At 49.7% G+C, this 19,077-nt stretch overlaps 1 protein-coding gene across 3 annotated transcripts in view; it reads left to right on the top strand.

Annotated features, from left to right (window-relative positions):
• LOC143828226 (SPARC-related modular calcium-binding protein 1-like) overlaps positions 1 to 17,778 on the top strand; it is a 61,970-nt gene extending 44,192 nt beyond the window's left edge. Inside the window, exons 4-12 of one of the 3 annotated variants that reach the window (XM_077318498.1) lie at positions 1,139 to 1,238; positions 3,302 to 3,352; positions 4,524 to 4,580; positions 6,980 to 7,057; positions 10,302 to 10,494; positions 11,571 to 11,653; positions 12,692 to 12,791; positions 14,596 to 14,843; positions 17,278 to 17,778. In XM_077318498.1, coding sequence (XP_077174613.1) covers positions 1,139 to 1,238; positions 3,302 to 3,352; positions 4,524 to 4,580; positions 6,980 to 7,057; positions 10,302 to 10,494; positions 11,571 to 11,653; positions 12,692 to 12,791; positions 14,596 to 14,836 — 903 coding nt within the window. In that variant the 3' untranslated portion in view covers positions 14,837 to 14,843; positions 17,278 to 17,778. Of the gene's footprint in view, positions 1 to 1,138; positions 1,239 to 3,301; positions 3,353 to 4,523; positions 4,581 to 6,979; positions 7,058 to 10,301; positions 10,495 to 11,570; positions 11,654 to 12,691; positions 12,792 to 14,595; positions 14,876 to 17,277 lie in introns of all 3 variants that reach the window. The other 2 variants (XM_077318499.1, XM_077318500.1) reach the window with 2 other exon arrangements.
• The last annotated feature ends 1,299 nt before the right edge of the window (positions 17,779 to 19,077 follow it).

Below are 19,077 nucleotides of genomic sequence, written 5' to 3'. Positions count from 1 at the left end.
AGGAGCCCCCTGCCAGCATTTGCTGGCAGGGGGCTCCTGGGAATTGTAGTCCATGGACATCTGGAGGGCCGCAGTTTGACTACCCCTGCCTTAGAGAGTATACCCCCAAATCTTGATGGTGCTGGATTCTAATCCAGATGTTCTGCTGCCAATTAACAGGACTACCCTCTGAAACTTCCAAGGGAGGTGTGCCTGCCCCCCTGACTTTAGATCTTTGGAGACAGCTAGTCTTATTTAGGACTGCGTTTGGCTAATTTTACTAGTTCTTTAAAAAAATTCAGCACTTCTAAACATTTATCTTAAATTGTGGTTTTTTTAATGTAATTTTTAAAAATGTTGTTTTATTTACATTGTAAGCTGCTTTGAGTTCTGCAAGGTAGAAAGGTGGCTAATAAATGTTTTAAAATAAATAGGGATATTTTTCTCTAGGATTCTGATGGGATGCCCTGGGGAAAGCAGTTATGGTCAGCAATTAGGGGTTTAGCAGTCATATGGAAGGTACTGTAAGCTCTGAAGGTTTTAGGAAATGTTTCCAGTTGTATCCTCAGAATGCTATTTGGGGAGAGATGGGTTAATTTCTTAAAGGGCAGGTACTTTAAAAAAAATCACTAACACTCCTGATTTTCTCAAGGGAGGGTGGGTATATGGTTTGGACAGAACTTTGTGATAGAGATTTAGAATTTTATGTACGGAGTAGAGAAGGAAGCGAGAAAGACGCCCTTTCCCCCTTTCTTACAATACAAGAACAGGTGGGCATGCCAGGAAATGGGTGAGCCATCAACTTAGCACAGGTCAAAGAGCCAGTCACACGTGGAATTCACTGCTGCAAGAAGTGGTGGCAGCCACAAGCTTAGACAATTTCAAAAGGGGGTTGGCTGATCCCCTGAAGTCCCTGAGTGGCTAATTAGCCAGAAGTTATAGATGTAGCCCTCTGACTGGGGCAGGGGTGCCCTGTCTGCATCGCGCTTGGGGGACCACAGAGGGCTTCTGGAGTTCTGGCCCTGCTGGTGGTCCTCTTGATGGCCCCACAGTTTTGGCCACTGTGTGAGACAGAGTGTTGGACTGGAAGGGCCCCTGGTCAGACCCAACAGAACTTCTCTTTTGTTCTTTTAACCATCCTGTTTCCTTTCCCTCCCAGGTTCAGTGCCACAAACAGACAGGTTACTGCTGGTGTTCCACTCCAGAAGGGAAACCCATCAGTGGGACGTCAGTCCTCAACGAAACCCCCAATTGCACAGGTAGTGCTGTCTGCCTTGGCTCTCTCTGCTGTCAGCCCCTGCGCCTTTTAACACACCCTGACTCCCAGAAGAAGAAGAAGAGGAAGAGTTGGTTTTATGCCCCACTTTTCACTGCCTGAAGGAGCCCCACAGTGGCTTCCAATCGCCTTCCCTTCCTCTCCTCACAACAGACACCCTGTGAGGGAGGTGAGGCTGAAAGAGCTCTGAGTGAAACTGCTCTAATAGGACTGTGACTGGCCCAAGGTCACCCAGCAGGCTGCATGTGGAGGAGTGGGGAATCAAACCGAGCTCGTGGAAGCAGCTACTTCATACCCAGGTCTGTATCTGGAAATTTCAGCTTTGGGGGCAGCCTGAATAGAATCCAGACTCGGGCTGTGTGCTTCGGCTCAGTTCATGGTGCTGGCCTCCCACGCTAAGGGGACCAGATTTCCCCACCATTGGTGGGACAGCTGGGGGCACCTGGCAAATTGTACTTATGTTGAAATTTAAAAAATATATATTACAATACTTTGTGTTCGTTCTATGAAAATTTTTGTTGCTCCATATAGACCAAATTTTAATCAAGAACCCCGCCCCCCTCGGTCAATGGTGTCCCACTTTACCATTGTTAAAATCTGGTCACCTTATCCTATGCGCCACTTTGGGCTTTGGTGATTGATCCAAGCTAAAGAGCACACCCCTAATCCAGACAATTAAGACCTGTCATCACAGCGGGAGCTAAATGGATCATGCACATTGCTCCCATTCTTCAGTTCCCGGGCTCGATTTAAAATATCAACCTGGACCCTCCTATCTGCAAGACCCCCTCCTCACCTACACTTTGCCCCCTCAGCTCTGCTCATCCGAGCAAGGTCTTCTGCAGCTGCCAGGGGGCCATAACAGAAGAAGCCGTCTTATAGATATAAGGGTCCCAGACCCTCAAGGGGGAGCCAGTGTAGTGTAGTTAAAGACCGGCAGAATGTAATCTGAAGAACCGGGTTTGATTCCCCATTCCTCTGCATGCAGCCAGCTGGGTGACCTTGGGTTAGTCCCAGTCCTCTGAAAGCTGTTCTTGCAGAGCAGTTCCCTTAGAGCTCTCTTGCCCCCACCTACCTCACAGGGTGTCTGTGGTAGGGAGAGGAAGGCAAAGGTATTTGCAAGCCGCTTTGGGGCTCTTTTTGGTAGTGCAAAGCAGGGTACAAAAAAAACAGCTCTTCTTCTAAAATCTATAATCTTTGCATGGTTTAGTGTGTTGTGTTATGATCTTTGCTTTTTAGATTTCTGAATTTGTTCTACAACGCTGATAGTATTTGCTGACTGGGTAATCAGCCTTGGTTCCAGCTGAAAAAGACAGATGATAAATATATGTCAATCCTTAACACTATTTCACTCCCTTATATTTGGGAAACAGCCTCCTGGGAGGAGACTGTCCAGGGCCCTGTCCGTCCAGGTCCACCCTGATTGGCCCTCCCCCTCCAGCTCCCTCCCTCCTTCCTTGCCTGCTAGAAGCCTTGTGGCTGCGGCCTACATTGTTGCCCACAAAGAAAGAGGCAGCGAAAGGGCTTTGCAGCCTGCAGGTACCCTCCTGCTGGGAGGGAGACGGGGGGGGGGGAGGAGTTTGCAGCCTCCCTGAGGGGAGCAGCTTTCCACCCTCTTCAGCCCGCTTTGTGGCCCAAAGGGAGCCACCGTCACCTTCTCACGCCCTCCTGCCTGCCGCCCCTTTCAAAGCCCCTTTTTAAAACGGGCTTTGATACTAGTAAATAAATAAAGGCAGGACATAAATGTTTTCCTAAAAATATTTATTTAGTTTTGGGGGGCCCCAAAGCAACAGTTTGGGGGCCTGGTCCCCTGCAGACCAACTTCTCACCACAAGCCTATTCTGCATCCAATTATCAATTAATTCTCCTTGGCCTCTACTTTCTTTCTTTCTTTCTTTCTTTCTTTCTTTCTTTCTTTCTTTCTTTCTTTCTTTCTTTCTTTCTTTCTTTCTTTCTTTCTTTCTTTCTTTCTTTCTTTCTTTCTTTCTTTCTTCCTTTCTTCCTTTCTTCCTTTCTTCCTTTCTTCCTTCCTTCCTTCCTTCCTAGGTCCCTACACTGTAAGGACTTCATGGCAAGATCCCAACTCCTCTCGTAGAGGTAAGGTCACGCCCCACCCTTCCTGCCCTTGTTCTGCTCCCCTTCCTAGCTGTCTGCCCCTCTCCCAAACTCTGACCCGCCCAATTGTCAGTTCCCAGTTCTCTTGGGCTCAACAGCACCCCCAACTCAGGTGAGTCACGAAAGAAAGGGGGGAAAGTGTTCCCAACTCCATTTTATCCCCCGTGGAGGGGGCAGAGGGTGGAGCCAAGACTGCGGGGCTCCTTTCCAGTGGGGAGTGGGGCCAGGTGGATGATATCTGGAGGAACTGCACCTGATAACTGCAGAGATCAGACCTCAGAAGACAGCAGGAATTTGAGTTGCCGCTTAGATTTTCCCCCTTCAGATGGCTACTAACCATGGTGATTGAGGGAAACCTGCATGTTCCTCTGAATTCCAGGGCCGGGAGGCAGCATCAGGGGAAGGTTTCGGCTTCTCTGCCCTGTTCTTGACCCTCCAGGGCAGGGGTAGTCAAACTGCGGCCCTCCAGATGTCCATGGACTACAATTCCCATGAGCCCCTGCCAGCATTCGCTGGCAGGGGCTCGTGGGAATTGTAGTCCATGGACATCTGGAGGGCCGCAGTTTGACTACCCCTGCTCCAGGGGACCTGGTTGGCCCCTGTGTGAAACAGGATGCTGGACTGGATGGACCACTGGCCTGATCCAGCAGGGCTCTTCTGCTGTTCTTATGAGGACCTTGGCCTCTCTGCCCTGTTGTTGAGACTCCAATGGGTTGGCTGGTTTGGGAGATGAGATGCTGGACTAGATGGACCCTCACTGGTCTGATCCAGCAGGCCTCTACTTAGGAGGAGAAGGCCTCAGCCTCTCTGCTCTGCCGTTGGTCCTCCAGAGGAACTGGTTGGCCAGTCTTTGAAATGTGATGGTGGGCTGAGTGGACCACTGCTGTGACCCAGCAGGGCTCTTCCGATGTTCTGGTGTTATTCAGGTGCTGTGATACCTGCATCAACAGGTCCAGCTTCCTCTCCCTTCCATGGTAGGGAGGTTTCTGGCTGTTGAATTGCTGGCTGCCCATCTCTATCAGGAAAACTGATAACTGTGGTAACGTCCTAAATTTGCCCTCTAGCACTGCACACCTCCCTTCTTGGGACAGAGTAGGTGACATTGAAACCTTTGTAATAGTTTCCTTCGAACTCTTTTCCTCCCTGAACGCAGAAGAAGGTTCCAGGCCACGGCCCACCCAGCCAATCCCCCCGCCCCACAAGCAGGAAGGTAAGTGCCCTTTTCCCTCGCCCAACCTGCACGCACCTAGCCTCACGAGCATCCGTTTTCGGTTGTTTTCAGCCTCCGTTCCGATTTCTTTCTTTTTTGCCAAAAAACACCCAAAAGTTTAAGATGTAACATACAAAAAACTAGGACTGTCGGATAAAGAAAACCATTGTTAAAGAAACCCTAGCCAATTCGTCGTAGAATCAGTTCAGTCATTGTCTATTTTTCTGCTGCTCTGTTTTAAGAAGATGGCCTGGTCCAAGCTTTCTCAAACAACAAGAGCACTCAAAGAAGCAAAAAAGAAGTTTGTGTGTACAAAAATATCCACAATAATAAGTACGTCACAAATTCTGAGTCCTGTTTATTATCCAGTCCTTGGAAGATAATTGAAAATTTTTCTGTAATGCCTGCTGAACAGGATTCCGGTACAACAAAGCCTGTTTCCTAGCTCTCTTCAGCAGCATTAGCAAGAATATTAAAAACTACGGCATTAAGGAAATGAATAGGCCACGGCAGGGGTAGTCAAACTGCGGCCCTCCAGATGTCCATGGACTACAATTCCCAGGAGCCCCTGCCAGCAAATGCTGGCAGGGGCTCCTGGGAATTGTAGTCCATGGACATCTGGAGGGCCGCAGTTTGACTACCCCTGGGCCACGGGTTTGGTGGAGCCCTGGGGTTTTGTTGACGGCCCTGGCTGGGCTTCCTGAATGGGTGAGAGTTAGTTTCTCAAAGCCTGAAGAATGTTCCAGGGGTTTCTCAGTGGTAAAGAAAACAGTTGAGAAAGGCTGGAACTATGCATAAAATATATAAATGAAACTCAGCCAGCTGCCAGGACCTCAGCTCTCGACGCATCTCACTCACAGTGGCTTTTGCCTCACCTCTTAACCAGCCTTCTCTGCATGCTCAGTTGTTTGTTAATCCACTCAGCCTTCTTTACCCCTTCTGAAATGATCGTGTTGGCCTGCCTCACAGACTGTCGTGAGGAATGCACCGAGCTGATGTGCAGGAAGCTTGTCCAGTGCTCCAAGTGCAAAACTTGTCTTCCTTTGATGGTCCAGACCAGTGTGTGCAGAGGGGCCAGACCATGGTAGAGCGCTTGTTTGGCAAGCAGAAGGTCCCAGGCTCAGCCCCCTACCCAAGAATCCCCTGTGCTGGGCAAGAAACATGTCGCCCCAAGATGCTGGAGAAGGGCTGCCAGTCAGAGCAGGCAATATCGAGCTAGAGACCAATGTTATGGTTTTACATGCTCAGTTTTCAGGGGCACCTTGGTGGCAGACCACGAGGTTTGCATGCCAAACATCGCGGATTCAATCAGCCGTTAAAAGATCTCAAGGAGCAGTGATGGGGAAAGATCCTTCCCTTCCTGAGTCCCCAGAGAAACCAGATGCGGGAGCTGGAAATATCCCACTCCCCCAACAAGGGGTGGTCTAATGAATCAGGCAAGAAACCTATTTGAAGCCAATTAGAATCTGTTAAAGGGACCAAGGCATCGACCACAGCCATGTGAGGTGGGAAGATCTACTATTCACAGAGCTTTTAATTAACAGGGAACAACCGATGCAAATTCCTCTCTATGTGTGTGAGAGAAAGAAAAAGAGAGACAAGGCATGCACATTATGAAGCGGTTTTAGAGTTGGGCACTTCGGCGTCCGAAGCGGCCAACCCTAGACCATTCCCCCTTGTTCTTGGAGGGGTGAGCCTGGACTGGATTCTTGTGTTCTTGGAAGGCTCTTGGCACGCCTGGTTTGGCTTGATGGGGAAAGAGGCATCTGCCATCGCAGACTTGTCGGGACAAGAAACCAGCTTCTAAAGCAGGGAGGCGACAGGGGTGGCAGACCCTGCCCTGGGGCCTCCTCCTTGGGGCCCGCAAGAAGCATAGCGAGTATTCAGGGCACTTCACACATGCCAAATAACGCCGCCTCCATCTGCTTCAGAGACCGTTTCCAAGTGGATCTGGCCCGTTCACCCAAAATAGCCCAGTGGCAAAGTGGATCGAAAGTGCGTTATTTCAGGTGAAGAGGGAAAGCGCCCTCAGTCTCAGGAGGCGGTTGTTCTGCACATGCACGTGGGTACCCTTGTTGAGTGCCACTTTACTGCCGGTAGGAACTGATTGATTGCAAGGCTGAGCTGGGTTTTGGGGACATTGGTCTCCAGATGGCTGCAAGAGGCTGGAGGACGGCTGCCCCCTAGTGGGCAAGGGGTTTGTACAGTTGGGGAATAGAAGCATTCCAGTTTGGGTGAATCTGCGGGGGGGGGGCTGCCCTTGCATTTGTGTGGGTGCTGAGCAACGGGCAGGAAGTAGGTCGGCTGAACCAGCTCCTGAGCTCCACGCCTGTTCCCCGTTGCCTATTGCCTGTTTCTGTGTGTGCCTGTCTGTCTTGTTTGTCTTCCACTCCACCCAGAGGGGACCTCCCTGCCTTTCCTCCTCCCTGTCATCATCCCGGATTTCAAGCCCAACCGCACGGCGAAACAGATCCAAGGTGAGAACCCGCGAACATCCTTCTCCCACTGGCCTGGCCTGAGAAGGGGCAACCTTGCAGCAGGGAGTTTAAACCCATTACTGCGTGTCCTCTCCTCTGCAGCCAACAGAAACAGCATCCTGCCCTCCTCCAAGTGACAACATTTCAAATACTTAAAGAGGGCTATTATGTCCCCTCTCAACCTCCTTTTCTCCAGGCTGAACATTCCCAAGTCCCTCAACCTATTTTCATAGGGCTTGGTCCCTTGGCCCCAGATCATCCTCGTCACTCTCCTCTGTACCCTTTCAATTTTATCTATGTCCTTCTGGAGGTGAGGCCTCCAGAACTGCACACAGTACTCCAGGTGTGGTCTGACCAGTGCTGTATACAATGGGACTATGACATCTTGTGATTTTGATGTGATGCCTCTGTTGACACACCCCAAATGGCATTTGCCTTTTTTACCGCTGCATCACACTGCCTGCTCATGTTTAGTTTACAATCCACAAGTACCCCAAGGTCTCGTTCACACACAGTGTTACCTAGAAGCGTATCCCCCATCCAGTAGGCATGCTTTTCATTTTTCTGACCCAGATGCAGAACTTTACACTTATCTTTATTAAATTGCATCTTGTTCTCATTTTCCATTGTGTTCAGATCTCGTTGAACTCTGTCTCTATCTTCCGGAGTATTTGCCAGTCCTCCCAATTTGGTGTCATCTGCAAACTTGATGAGTAGTCCCTCCACCCCCTCATCTAGATCATTAATAAATACGTTAAAAAGTAAAGGGCCGAGCCCTGAGGTACCCTGCTACTCACCTCTCTCCAGTCTGATGAAACACCATTGAGAACAACTCTTTGAGTGCGGTTCTCTATCCAATTCCCTATCCACTTAACTATCTGAAAATCCAGATTGCAGTCCTTCAACTTATCCATCAGAACATCATGAGGAACCTTGTCAAAAGCTTTACTAAAATCCAAGTAAATGACATCAACCGAATTTCCCCGATCCAGCAAACCTGTTACTCGGTCAAAAAAGGAAACCAGGTTGGTCTGGCAGGACCTGTTGGAGACAAATCCATGCTGACTTCCTTGGATCACCAAATTGTCCTCCAGATGTTTGCAGATCGTTCCCTTTAATATCTGCTCCATTATCTTCCCCACAACAGAGGTCAGACTCTTTGGTCTGTAGTTTCCCGGGTCTACCTTCCTCCCTTTTTTGAAGATCGGAATAACATTTGCTCTCTTCCAGTCCTCCGGGACATCTCCAGTCCTTAAAGAGGTTCCGAAGATGATGGACAAGGGCTGTGCAAGTTCTCTGGAAAGTTCTTTGAGCACTCTCGGGTGCATTTCATCCAGACCAGGGGATTTGAACTCATCCAGTGCAGCTAAATGCCTCTCGACAACCTCTCTATCCATGTTAACCTGCCACCCAGACACTATCCCTTGGCTACAGCCATCTCTAGATGTGCCTAAACACTTTGACCTGTGGGAAAAAACTGATGTAAAATAGGCACTAAGCCTTTCTGCTTTCTCTGCATCTTCCGTTAGAGTTTGTCCATCCACACCCAACAGTGGGCCTATTGCCTCCTTTACTTTACGTTTGCTCCTCACATAACTGAAAAATCTTTTCTTGTTACAATGGGCTACCCAGGCCAATCTTAGCTCACTCTCAGCTTTGGCCTTTCTGATGATTGATCTACAGTGCCTAGTAACTTGTAGGTACTCTTCTTTAGAGCTCTGTCCTTCCCTCCATTTCCTGAACATTTTCCTTTTCTTTCTTAGTTCCTCTTGAAGTTCTCTGTTCATCAAAATAGGCTTCTTAGAGCTCCTGCAGTGTTTTCGTCTTTCTGGGATAGTCATTGATTGAGCATGCAATAGCTCTTGTTTGAGTAGCACCCACCCTTCACATGCTCCCTTCCCTTCCAGCATTCTCGTCCATGGTATGACAATCATCATGTCTCTGAGTTTATTAAAGTTTGCCCTACGAAAATCCAACATCCGCATCTGGCTACAAGCTTCCTTGGCTCCCCATCTCAAAAGGAATTCTATGAGGACATGGTCACTTCCCCCTAGGGCAGGGGTAGTCAAACTGCGGCCCTCCAGATGTCCATGGACTACAATTCCCAGGAGCCCCTGCCAGCGAATGCTGGCAGGGGCTCCTGGGAATTGTAGTCCATGGACATCTGGAGGGCCGCAGTTTGACTACCCCTGCCCTAGGGTCTCCACCTCCTTCACCTCATCCACCAACTCTTGCCTGTTGGTCAGTATTAAGTCCAGTATGGCTGAACCTCTTGTGGGTTCATCTACCATTTGATAAATGAAATTGTCAGCCAGGCAGGTCAGAAACTTGCATGACTGAGGACGCTTCGCAGAGTTTGTTTCCCAGCACACATCTGGGAAATTGATGTCACCCTTGATGACAAGGTCCTGCCGCTTGGATATTTTCTCAAGCTGCTCACAAAGTGCAGCATCCACATCCTCTCGTTGTTCAGGCGGTCGGTAGCAGACACCAACCACCACACTGTTTATTTTCCCCTCGCTTATTTTCACCCAGATGCCTTCCACTGTAGATATGCTCTCCTTCACTAGAATTTCCTGACAGGTAAGCCCTTTCCTCACATACAGTGCCACTCCTCCACCTCTTCGATCTATTCTGTTTTTTCTGAACAGTTCATATCCATCCACCATTACATTCCAGTCATGAGAATCATTCCACCAAGTTACTGTGATGCCTACTAGATCGCCTACTAGATCATACCTGGTTGTATCCTCTTTAGTCCGAGTTGCACAGCTCCGGTCTATGAACTCCTTCCCTTTCTCAATTTGGGTCAGAGTAATAACCCTCTCTTCTGAGCCCCTAATCCTTTCCTCCAAAAGTCTTACCAGCTTACACCTGGGGCAGATGTAGTCCATCTTGTCTTCAGGGAGGAAGGCAATCATGTCACACTCACTGCAGATGATGGGATGAGTGTCCTGGAGGTCCATTGTAACTTCTAGGCAGTGCAACTACTAGGGAAATATAATCTGCTAGGCCAAGAACCCCAGGCTAAGAGCCGCAGGCCAAGAGCCATTTGTCTTTCGCTCTTACCTCTAGCGAGCAGCCCTTTTTAATCCTCCCAGCAATCACCCAGCAATCACCTCACTCAGCACCACAGTAGCCTCACCTGGTCAGCAGCACTCCCCAGCAGCTTTCTCCAAGTGCTCTCAGTTGTCTGGCTTTGGCTTTTCTTGTTCTCACTGGCTGGCTGCTGCGCTCCCTGTAGAATACCCGCCGTCGTGTGAGCAGGAACGGCGTGAAGCCTTCGAGGAGGCCCAGCAACACCAGCAGGAGGGCACCTTCATCCCAGAATGCGAGGGAGACGGCACCTACAAGAGGGTGCAGTGCCACCAGGCAACGGGGTACTGCTGGTGCGTGCGGGTGGACACTGGCAGACCCGTCCCGGGCACTTCCACACGGTCAGTATTTCAGTCTCTGACAACCCTAGGGTTGGGCGGTTTGGCATCCGAAGCAGCCGTTCCCGCCCGATTCAGGTGGGAACGGCCGCTTTGGGGGGCCGAACGCCCCAACCCCTTGCCGGCCAATTCTCATTCCCACGCTTCCCTTCCTGCACCACAGTTTCCATTGCAGCGGGCTCTGGTTTGCTGCCTGCAGACTGGGGTGGATTCAGCCAGACTTCTTTCACCATACATGCCTTTTCCTCTGACGGAAGAGCCTCTCAAGTCGGAGAAAGTTCCTTAGATTGCAGAGAGGGACGGTTTCTGAAATTAGCCACATTAGTATGCAGCGAAAGAGCCTGGTAGCCGTGCTGGTCTGAGGCAGCAGAACAAAGTCTGAGTCCAGGGGCACCTAGTTGAAGACCAACAAAGTTTAATTCTGGGCATAAGATTTTGTGTGCATGCACACCTTTTCAGATAGATTGAAACAGACTTTGCCAACCATTACGTATAGACAGATTGGAGGGGGGCAGTATTAGTTGCTAGGAAGGGCTAGTTGGAACAAGATATACAAATAATGGAATTATAGGTCTAGCTAAGATTGGATTAAAGCAGTTGGTAAACCTGTGAAAAGCAGCAAATCAGCATACAGAAAATAAAAGTGTTAACAAACAGACACGAGAAGTAAGCAACTTGGCATGTATAGTGAGATAAGAATCTCTGTTAAGCCTTGGGGGTTCCATTGTCCTGAGTCTCATAATATTTTGTAATTCAGGAATCTCCAGACTCCAATCTGTTTCTGAAATTCCTTTGCAATAAGACAGTTATTACAAAGGAACTTCAAGAACAGAATGGAAAGGGAAATTGCTGAAATGCAAGTTTATTACAATACTCAGAACAATGGAATCCCCAGGACTCAACAGGGACATTGGTTTCTTAGCTCACCACATATGCTAACATTCTTCACAAGCCCTCAGAAAGGCCAAATGTCTTCTGTATTTAATTTCTCTTATTTGGAATTTGCTTATTTGGAATTTATTTCCGATGGGCCTGATGTTTTCACACCTTAAAGGAAATCTCTCTCTTGCACGATATAGGAATTTCCCTCCAGACTGTGGAACCGACACAACAGCCAAAAGTGTAGAAATGGGCTCCCTTTTTCGTGATCGGACACTGCAAGGTAGGTTCTGGAGGTTTAATTTCCGATTACTTTGCGGAAATTGCTATCAGCCCACCCGCTAAAACGGTGTACAGCAGATGGATTTTTAAAAGACAACTGTAAGCAAAAAACAGTTCCAAGTCAGTCATGTAAAACTACAATCTAGGGCAGTGGTCCCCAACCTTTTTATCAACGGGGACCACTCAACGCTTGACAATTTTACTGAGGCCCAGTGGGGGGGGGGGGGGGTTAGTTTACTCCTCTACTCTCAACCACTGCCCTAACGCTCTCTGATCGCCATGGTAATGTTTAAACATCCCTTCAAAATAAGATACAGACACACCACAACAATGAACATAAGGAACATTTTATTTTCATGGAAATTTTAACTCATGTCAATGACAAATCAATGGGAACTCTGAGCTTGTTTCTCTGCAACGAGACAATGACACCTAAAGTGTGTTGTAAAGGGCTGGGGGGGGGTGAAGTAAAGGGCCGGGGGGGGGAGGCGTCCTTCGGGGCCCACCTCCAATTAGCCGACGGACCACATGTGGTCTGCGGCCCACAGGTTGGGGATTGCTAATCTAGGGGACAGATTGGTTAAAATCTCCCTGCTGAGGTTGTCAAATGACCTGGAGATTTTGGGGGTGGAAATAGGGAGGGCAGGATTTGAGGAGGGGAGGTCCCCTCGAGTCCTTCTTCCAGAGCAATCCCAGGGCAAGACCTCCAGGGGCCACAAGGAGGCTGGCAACCCTACCTCCAAGTCAGACAAAATGTTCCAGGCCTTTGTGAATAGAAAGAACCAGAGCATGCAGGGATAGGGGCAGTCTGGAGGTTGGCCCTTGTATGACAGACTCCGAGGGGGTTACCCTTCAAGGGAAATCTCAGGGGCTCAAGGCCCTGATTCAGAGCTGCGTTGCACAGAGAGAGGAAAAATAAGAGATGGGTCCTTCCTCTGCTGTGTGGGACGCCTGTGTATCTGTGGCTGGTCCTTGGGACTCAGACTGTCCAGCTTTGTGAGATCCCCAGTGATCCTCTCGGTCCTTCTCTCTGGCCCAGGTTGTCCCGGTACCAAGAAGGCCGAATTCATCTCCAACCTGATCAAGGCCTTAGCTTCGGACATGCTGCAGTCAAGAATGATGCCCGCCCCATACCGAAGGCACGTACCACCAGGAGCAGCTCAACGGCTTGACTTCTGAGCTAGAGAATCATAGGCTCAGAGTGTGTGTGTATGTGTCTGTGTGTGTGTGTGTGTGTGAGAGAGAGAGAGAGTTTCCAGAAAGTCGTGGCCCTGCAGGGTTTTTAAGGCAAGAGATGTTCAGAGGGGGTTTGCTCTCACCTACCTCTGCAGAGCACCCCAATACTTCCTCAGTGGTCTCCCATCCAAATGCCCAGCCCTGCGTAGCCTCTGAGACCAGGATATCCTGGGCCATGCCCAGGTCAGGGCAGAGACAAACAGAGGTGTTTTGCCATGGCCTGCCCCTGGACTCTCTCGGTGGTCTCCCACCCAAATACTTATCAGGGCCAACCTGATGGACTGGGCCAGCCTGGTGAGAGGGACTGTACGAGATCCACACGCCACCCCTGCAGTGTGCATCTCAGCCTTCCCCTCCCACCTGCCGCAGGGTGATTCGGATACAGTCGGTATCCTGCCATGTCAATGGGCCCCTACAAAGGGCGTCCCACCTGCCTGAGTTGAAGCGCTTTTGCACTGGGCCGTAGGTAAAGTTCGGACTGGGCTGGCAAGCAGGAACCAGCGGTTCTGAGAATAGTGACCAGTACCTTTTAGCCTCTCACCCACTCACTCTGTCTCCTCGGACAGACACACAAGGGTCTCTGAGCTGGACCGGGAGAGCCCAGGCATGCCCAAAGTAGTCAGGTCTCAGAAGCGAAGCAGGATTGGCCTTGGTGAGCATTCGGGTGAGAGGCACAAGGGTCATGGCGCAGAGGCAGCAACAGCAAACCACCTAGAAGCATAGAATCATAGAGTTGGAAGGGACCTCCTGGGTCATCTAGTCCAGCCCCCTGCACTGTGCAAGACACTCCCAACCCTCTCGCTCATCCACTGTCACCTGCCACCCCACTTGAGCCTCCACAGAATCAGCCTCTCCGTCAGATGGCTCTCCAGCCTCTGCTTAAAAATCTCCAAGGATGGAGAACCCACCACCTCCCGAGAAAGCCTGTTCCACTGAGAAACCGCTCTGAACATCTCTTGTCTGGCTGCCAGACACTCTTAGGATCTCTTAGCCACACACACGTCATAGGATCAATAAGTATTAGTCACTGGGACTCCCTTTTCACCGAGAAATCTGGTATTATTATCCCACCCACCCTCCAAGGATTTCAAAGGGGGTATACCAGGCTCTTATTCGTCACAACAACCCTGCGAGTTAGACTGAAAATGGCGGTTCTATGCCCATGATGTTCCCTATCTTCCGTAAGTGGTGTGACCCCTTCTGAAATCTGTGAGGCCTCTAGTCTACACATTCAATAGAATGACATAATACGACAGGATGTACCACTTTGTATTGCGAGGGATGGAGAATCGCACAACTTGCCAGGGAGAAAATGTATATTCTAGCCTTTTGTTCTTCTAGTTTCCTGCTTGCAGGGAATCATGAAACCCGGGGGACTGTTTAAAACATGCAGTTCCCTCCCCTACAGCAGAAAAGCCCAGCTCTGCCATGTTAGCAGCTCTGCCATGTTAGCAGCAAATGTGCCCAGCTCTGCCATGTTAGCAGCAAATGTGCCCAGCTCTGCCATGTTAGCAGCAAATGTGAGCCCCCGTCCCTCATTACATCTTGTGGCAGGGAGTTCCACCGGTGAATTTGCTATACCCGCACTCGGCAGCCCTGCAGTGGTTGCCCGCCGCTCAGTGGGAGCACGACCAAGCGTTGTCTGGGCCCACCGCAGGTGCTGTCCGGGTCTGGCACCCCGCTCTGATGGCTGCCTCTTGCTTGCAGGTTTCCGGACCGCCTGTCGGGGCGCAGCCTGGAGGAGCGGGTGGTCCGCTGGCAGTTTGTGCGCCTGGACAAGGACTTCAGCAGCAGCATCAGTGAGCGTGAGCTCCGCCCCCTCAAGCTGTACATGAAGAAGCACACGCGACCCAAACGCTGCGTCCGGAAGTTCCTGGAGTACTGCGACCTGGACGACGACCGACTCATTTCCCTGAACGAGCTCAGAGGCTGCTTAGGGATCAGCTAACCCCAGGGTGGATATTCCGCAGCTTCTGGAAAATATACAGTTAAAAAAAAAAAAACCTTTTCTAACCCTTTTGCAGAAGCTTTGCTCCAGGAGGAGCTTGGCCGTTTCCACTTGACGGGGGTTTTTGCGTGAGGCCGCTGCCTCAGAAGGTAGAGCGATGGTCAGCGTCAAACCAAGCTTTGGCAAGCAGCAGAATGGATGCTGATGGTCTAGTCCCGGGGTAGTCGAACTGCGGCCCTCCAGATGTCCATGGACTACAATTCCCATGAGCCCCTGCCAGCATTCGCTGGCAGGGGCTCATGGGAATTGTAGTCCATGGACATCTGGAGGGCCACTGTTTGACTACCCCTGGTCTAGTCCCATAAAGCAGAGCCCGCTCTCCTTCCTCCTTCTCACCAAGGAGGTGGGGACAGGTGGGGGGTTTTGCCCAGCAGGTCTTTTGACTGGCTGTGCAGATTTTTAAAAACAACAGCGCTAGTTCAGCAATAGCCGTCCTGAATGTAGCTGGCCCCTGAATGTGCCACTGTACGTTTGAAAAAACCAACCCTTTCCAGTAGAAAACCAGCCCCTTGAATGGGAAGACCAGTCCTGCCTGTTCCTTGCCAGGCGGCTTTCCCACTTGCAGGCCGTTCCAAGCCCAGCAGAACTTCCAAAATACTCTTCCTGATCCCGTTTTCAGTCTGGAGCTGTGTGATTCCTGTCTCAACATCTCTCTAGTTCTCAACCTTATCTGTACCGCGACCCCAACATCGGCAGCAGTGACGGGGTGCACGTGGGGGCGCACAACAATTGAGGCGGTGTGGGGGTGACCTTTGCCACGGCTCCGCTGCTGCACCCAGCAACCTGGCGACCCCAGGGAAGGGGCCAAGTGACCCCAAATGGGTTTGTGACCCCAAGGTTGAGAACCACTGCTCTAGGATATATAAGTCACTGGCTGTCTTTAAGCAGCAGCTGTTCAGAGAATTATGGAAGCTTTAGGTTGATCCTGCGTTGAGCAGGGGGTGGGTCTACATGGCCAGGATGGCCTCTTCCAACTCTAGGGTGCTATAAGTGTCGTCTCCTTGAACAGAGAAGTTTACCTTTCTGGAAATATACTTCTTGGAGATCTATTTGTAGCACTCTATGAATGGGCAAACTCTGGTCTATGAACCCAATGTCCCAATATTTTGCCCCCAACTCCAGAGTGTCTCTCTGGTCTGCACAGGCCCAACTGTTTTGGATTGTGTCCTACAACTGCCGGATCTGGCTTCTCCTCTCCGGCTCCCCATCCTGAGAGGGCAGTGTCTCTCCCGTCTTTGGTCACCTGTCGCCTTGCTGGCTGCTAGGAAATGCCCCTGTCAAGGGCCTGACGGATACCTGGAACCCCGTGTCCCTTGAATCACAGTGCCCGGGTCCCTGTCCCTTGGCTTCTAACGAAATCCAGCCCTCACATCTCTTTGGCTCAACTTCTGCCCCAGACAAAAGGGGTTTCTGTGCGTTAACCTGAGGTGGGTTACCTTCCTGGGACAGCTCTCTTGGGGAAATTAGAGTAGGTGGGGTAACTCGAAACCTCTTTCCTTTCTCCCCAAATTGATTTCAGTTTTGGGAATTACATGGGGGGAAACTCAAAACCACTTTCCCCCCTTCCCCTAAATCCTTTTTTTTGTCACAATGTAATCATTCAAGATGACTTTTTAATTTTCTATTGGGTTTAATTCTGTTTTGGCTCTCCACCTTCCCCCAGTGCTTTTGATTTAATTACCTGCACAATAGCCGAAATTACTGGTGACTAAATGCAACAAGGAAGCCTTCCCTTCCCATGAAGGGAGAGTTACGGATATTCCCAGGGTGGAGGAAAAGACACTTTAGGGGTGAGGGAGTGAGAAGGGGGGGGGGGGAGGTCTTGACTACTTTTTTTTTTTCAAAGCAGAACACCTTTCATTTATGGCAGGGGTGACCAAACTGTGGCTCTACAGATGTCCATGGACTATAATTCCCATTACCCCCTGCCATCTGTGAGGGGCTCATGGGAGTTAGAATAATAGAATCCATAGAGTTGGAAGGGATCTCCAGGATCATCTAGCCCAACCCCCTGCGCACAATGCAGGAACTCACAAGTACCTGCTCACAGTGACCCAATGCCACGCCCAAGTGATTCCCCACCACCACCACCAAAAATCCCCAGAATCCAGCCTGGCCTGGAGGAAATTCACCTTCCATCCCACAGTGGCAATCAGCAATTCCCTGGGGAGGCAAGGAAAGGCCACAAGAGGCAAACAGTGGCCCCTCCCTTCCTGCCCACCCACTCAGTGTCTCCCCAAGTCCATTAAATCAGGAGGTTGGGAAACCCGTGGAGATTTGGGGGACAAGTCTAGTAAGGACAGGGGTACCAAGCCATAGAGATTCCGCAGAGTCCAGGAAGTGGACCTAATTGTTATTTTTATTTTTCTTTCTGTCTTTAGGCTTCCTACACCCTAGCAAACGAAGAAATGATGCTTTTCCTCCTCCAGGACCCCAGGGAGCGCTCTCTCTTTCTCTGAGCACTGCATTCCCACCTCTGATTGCAGACTCTTTGCACTTTAAAGAGGCGGACCAGGCTCTTCTGCCCCGACAGTTGAGGATGGGTGGAGTGTGGTCCTTGACGCAGAAGTGGGTGGCACATGGGGCAGCTGCCGGTTGACCTTCAGTTTTTCCTCTCTCCCTCTTAAAAAAACAACGTAGATCAGGAAGGCCTGAAATAATCGGCTACCTTTATAGATACATTTTTTTAAATAATATTTTAATCTTTGCTTTATTTTTACGGTGTCATTTTTAGGGGGGGAATAATGAATGTAAGGGGGCTTTCTTGTTAGAGGGTTTGTAAAAAAAATAAAGTGGTATTCATCTCTCTGTGCAAAATAAATTGGATTATAAAATTACTTGTCCGTATTGTAAAATTAATAAATTATAGATATACTAAGGTTGATCTCTCTCTCTCTCTCTCTCTTTTTTTTTAAAAAAGCAGTTTATTCTCCTTGATGGTTGAAGACCTACCAGCAGAATCTGTTTTTGATGCTCAATGACATGTGCAGACTGCATGTGCAGACTGCCGGTAGAGAACATTTATCCAATTGTAAAACGGTCATGACTGGGGAAGGGAATGGCAAACTACCCCATATTGAGTCTGCCAAGAAAACGCTAGAGGGCGTCACCCCAAGGGTCAGACATGACTTGGTACTTGCACAGGGGATACCTTTATGTGAAATTTCAATAAGGAGTTTCACATTGGGATTTAATCCTTGATGCCTTTCTTGTTAGGGCTTTTTTGTTTGGCAGGACTGTTCTAGAGTCAAGCATCTAGTCCAGGGGTGGCCAAACCGTGACTCTCCTGATATCCATGACTACTATCTGCACGGCTCATGAGAATTGTAGTCCATAGACATCTGGAGAGCTACAGTTTGGCTGCCCCTGAATTAGTCCATAAGAGGGGGACAGTTCCTTTCAATGGGTCATTCCATTATCATCAGAAGAATGTAGGAGGGCCCTGGGCTGCCAAAGTGTTTCTGTTAAGGGCAGGGGAAAGATGAAAAGGAAGACAGCAGCCTGTATTGCTTACAACAGCCTGGGGAGTATGTTAGGCTAGGACAACATACATATATGCATACAGAGCGTGTCTGTCCTTTGGCATAAATTTGCCAGGTACCCTTTTATTTCTTAGTCTGCTCTACACTTCTAAATTGTTGTAAAGAGTACAGTGTATGTGACACTTAGAACATTGCAAGGAGAAGAGTTGGTTCTTATATGCCGCTTTTCTCTTATAGTCACCTTCCCTTTCCTCTCCCCATAACAGACACCCTGTGAGGGAGGTGAGGCTGAGAGAGCCCAGAGATTCCTGCTCAGTCAGAACAGCTTGATCAGTGCTGTGGCGAGCCCAAGGTCACCCAGCTGGCTGCATGTGGGAGAGGAGTGTGGAATCAAACACAACTCACCAGTCTGCACTCCTAACCACTCCATCAAACTGTCAGAAATTAACATGAAATGGCCTGCAAGACAGCTATTTCACCAGGCCTATGCTTGAGGCTGAAAATCATGCCACCACATGATATCATGTTGGCTGACACACACACACACACACACACACACACACCAAGAAACATCTATGGGATAGCATCTATAGGAGCATCAAGGGTAATTTCATCCACTAAAGAACGAACCCTCCTCAATGCCAGCTGGGAAGGGCAGCCAGCATGGTGTAGTTGTTAAGAGCTGCTGTTTCTAATCTG

The sequence above is a fragment of the Paroedura picta genome, unplaced genomic scaffold, assembly GCF_049243985.1.
Source record: "Paroedura picta isolate Pp20150507F unplaced genomic scaffold, Ppicta_v3.0 Ppicta_v3_sca21, whole genome shotgun sequence".
NCBI classification, from domain to species: Eukaryota; Metazoa; Chordata; class Lepidosauria; order Squamata; family Gekkonidae; genus Paroedura; species Paroedura picta.
This window is presented reverse-complemented; position numbering and strand designations above follow the sequence as displayed.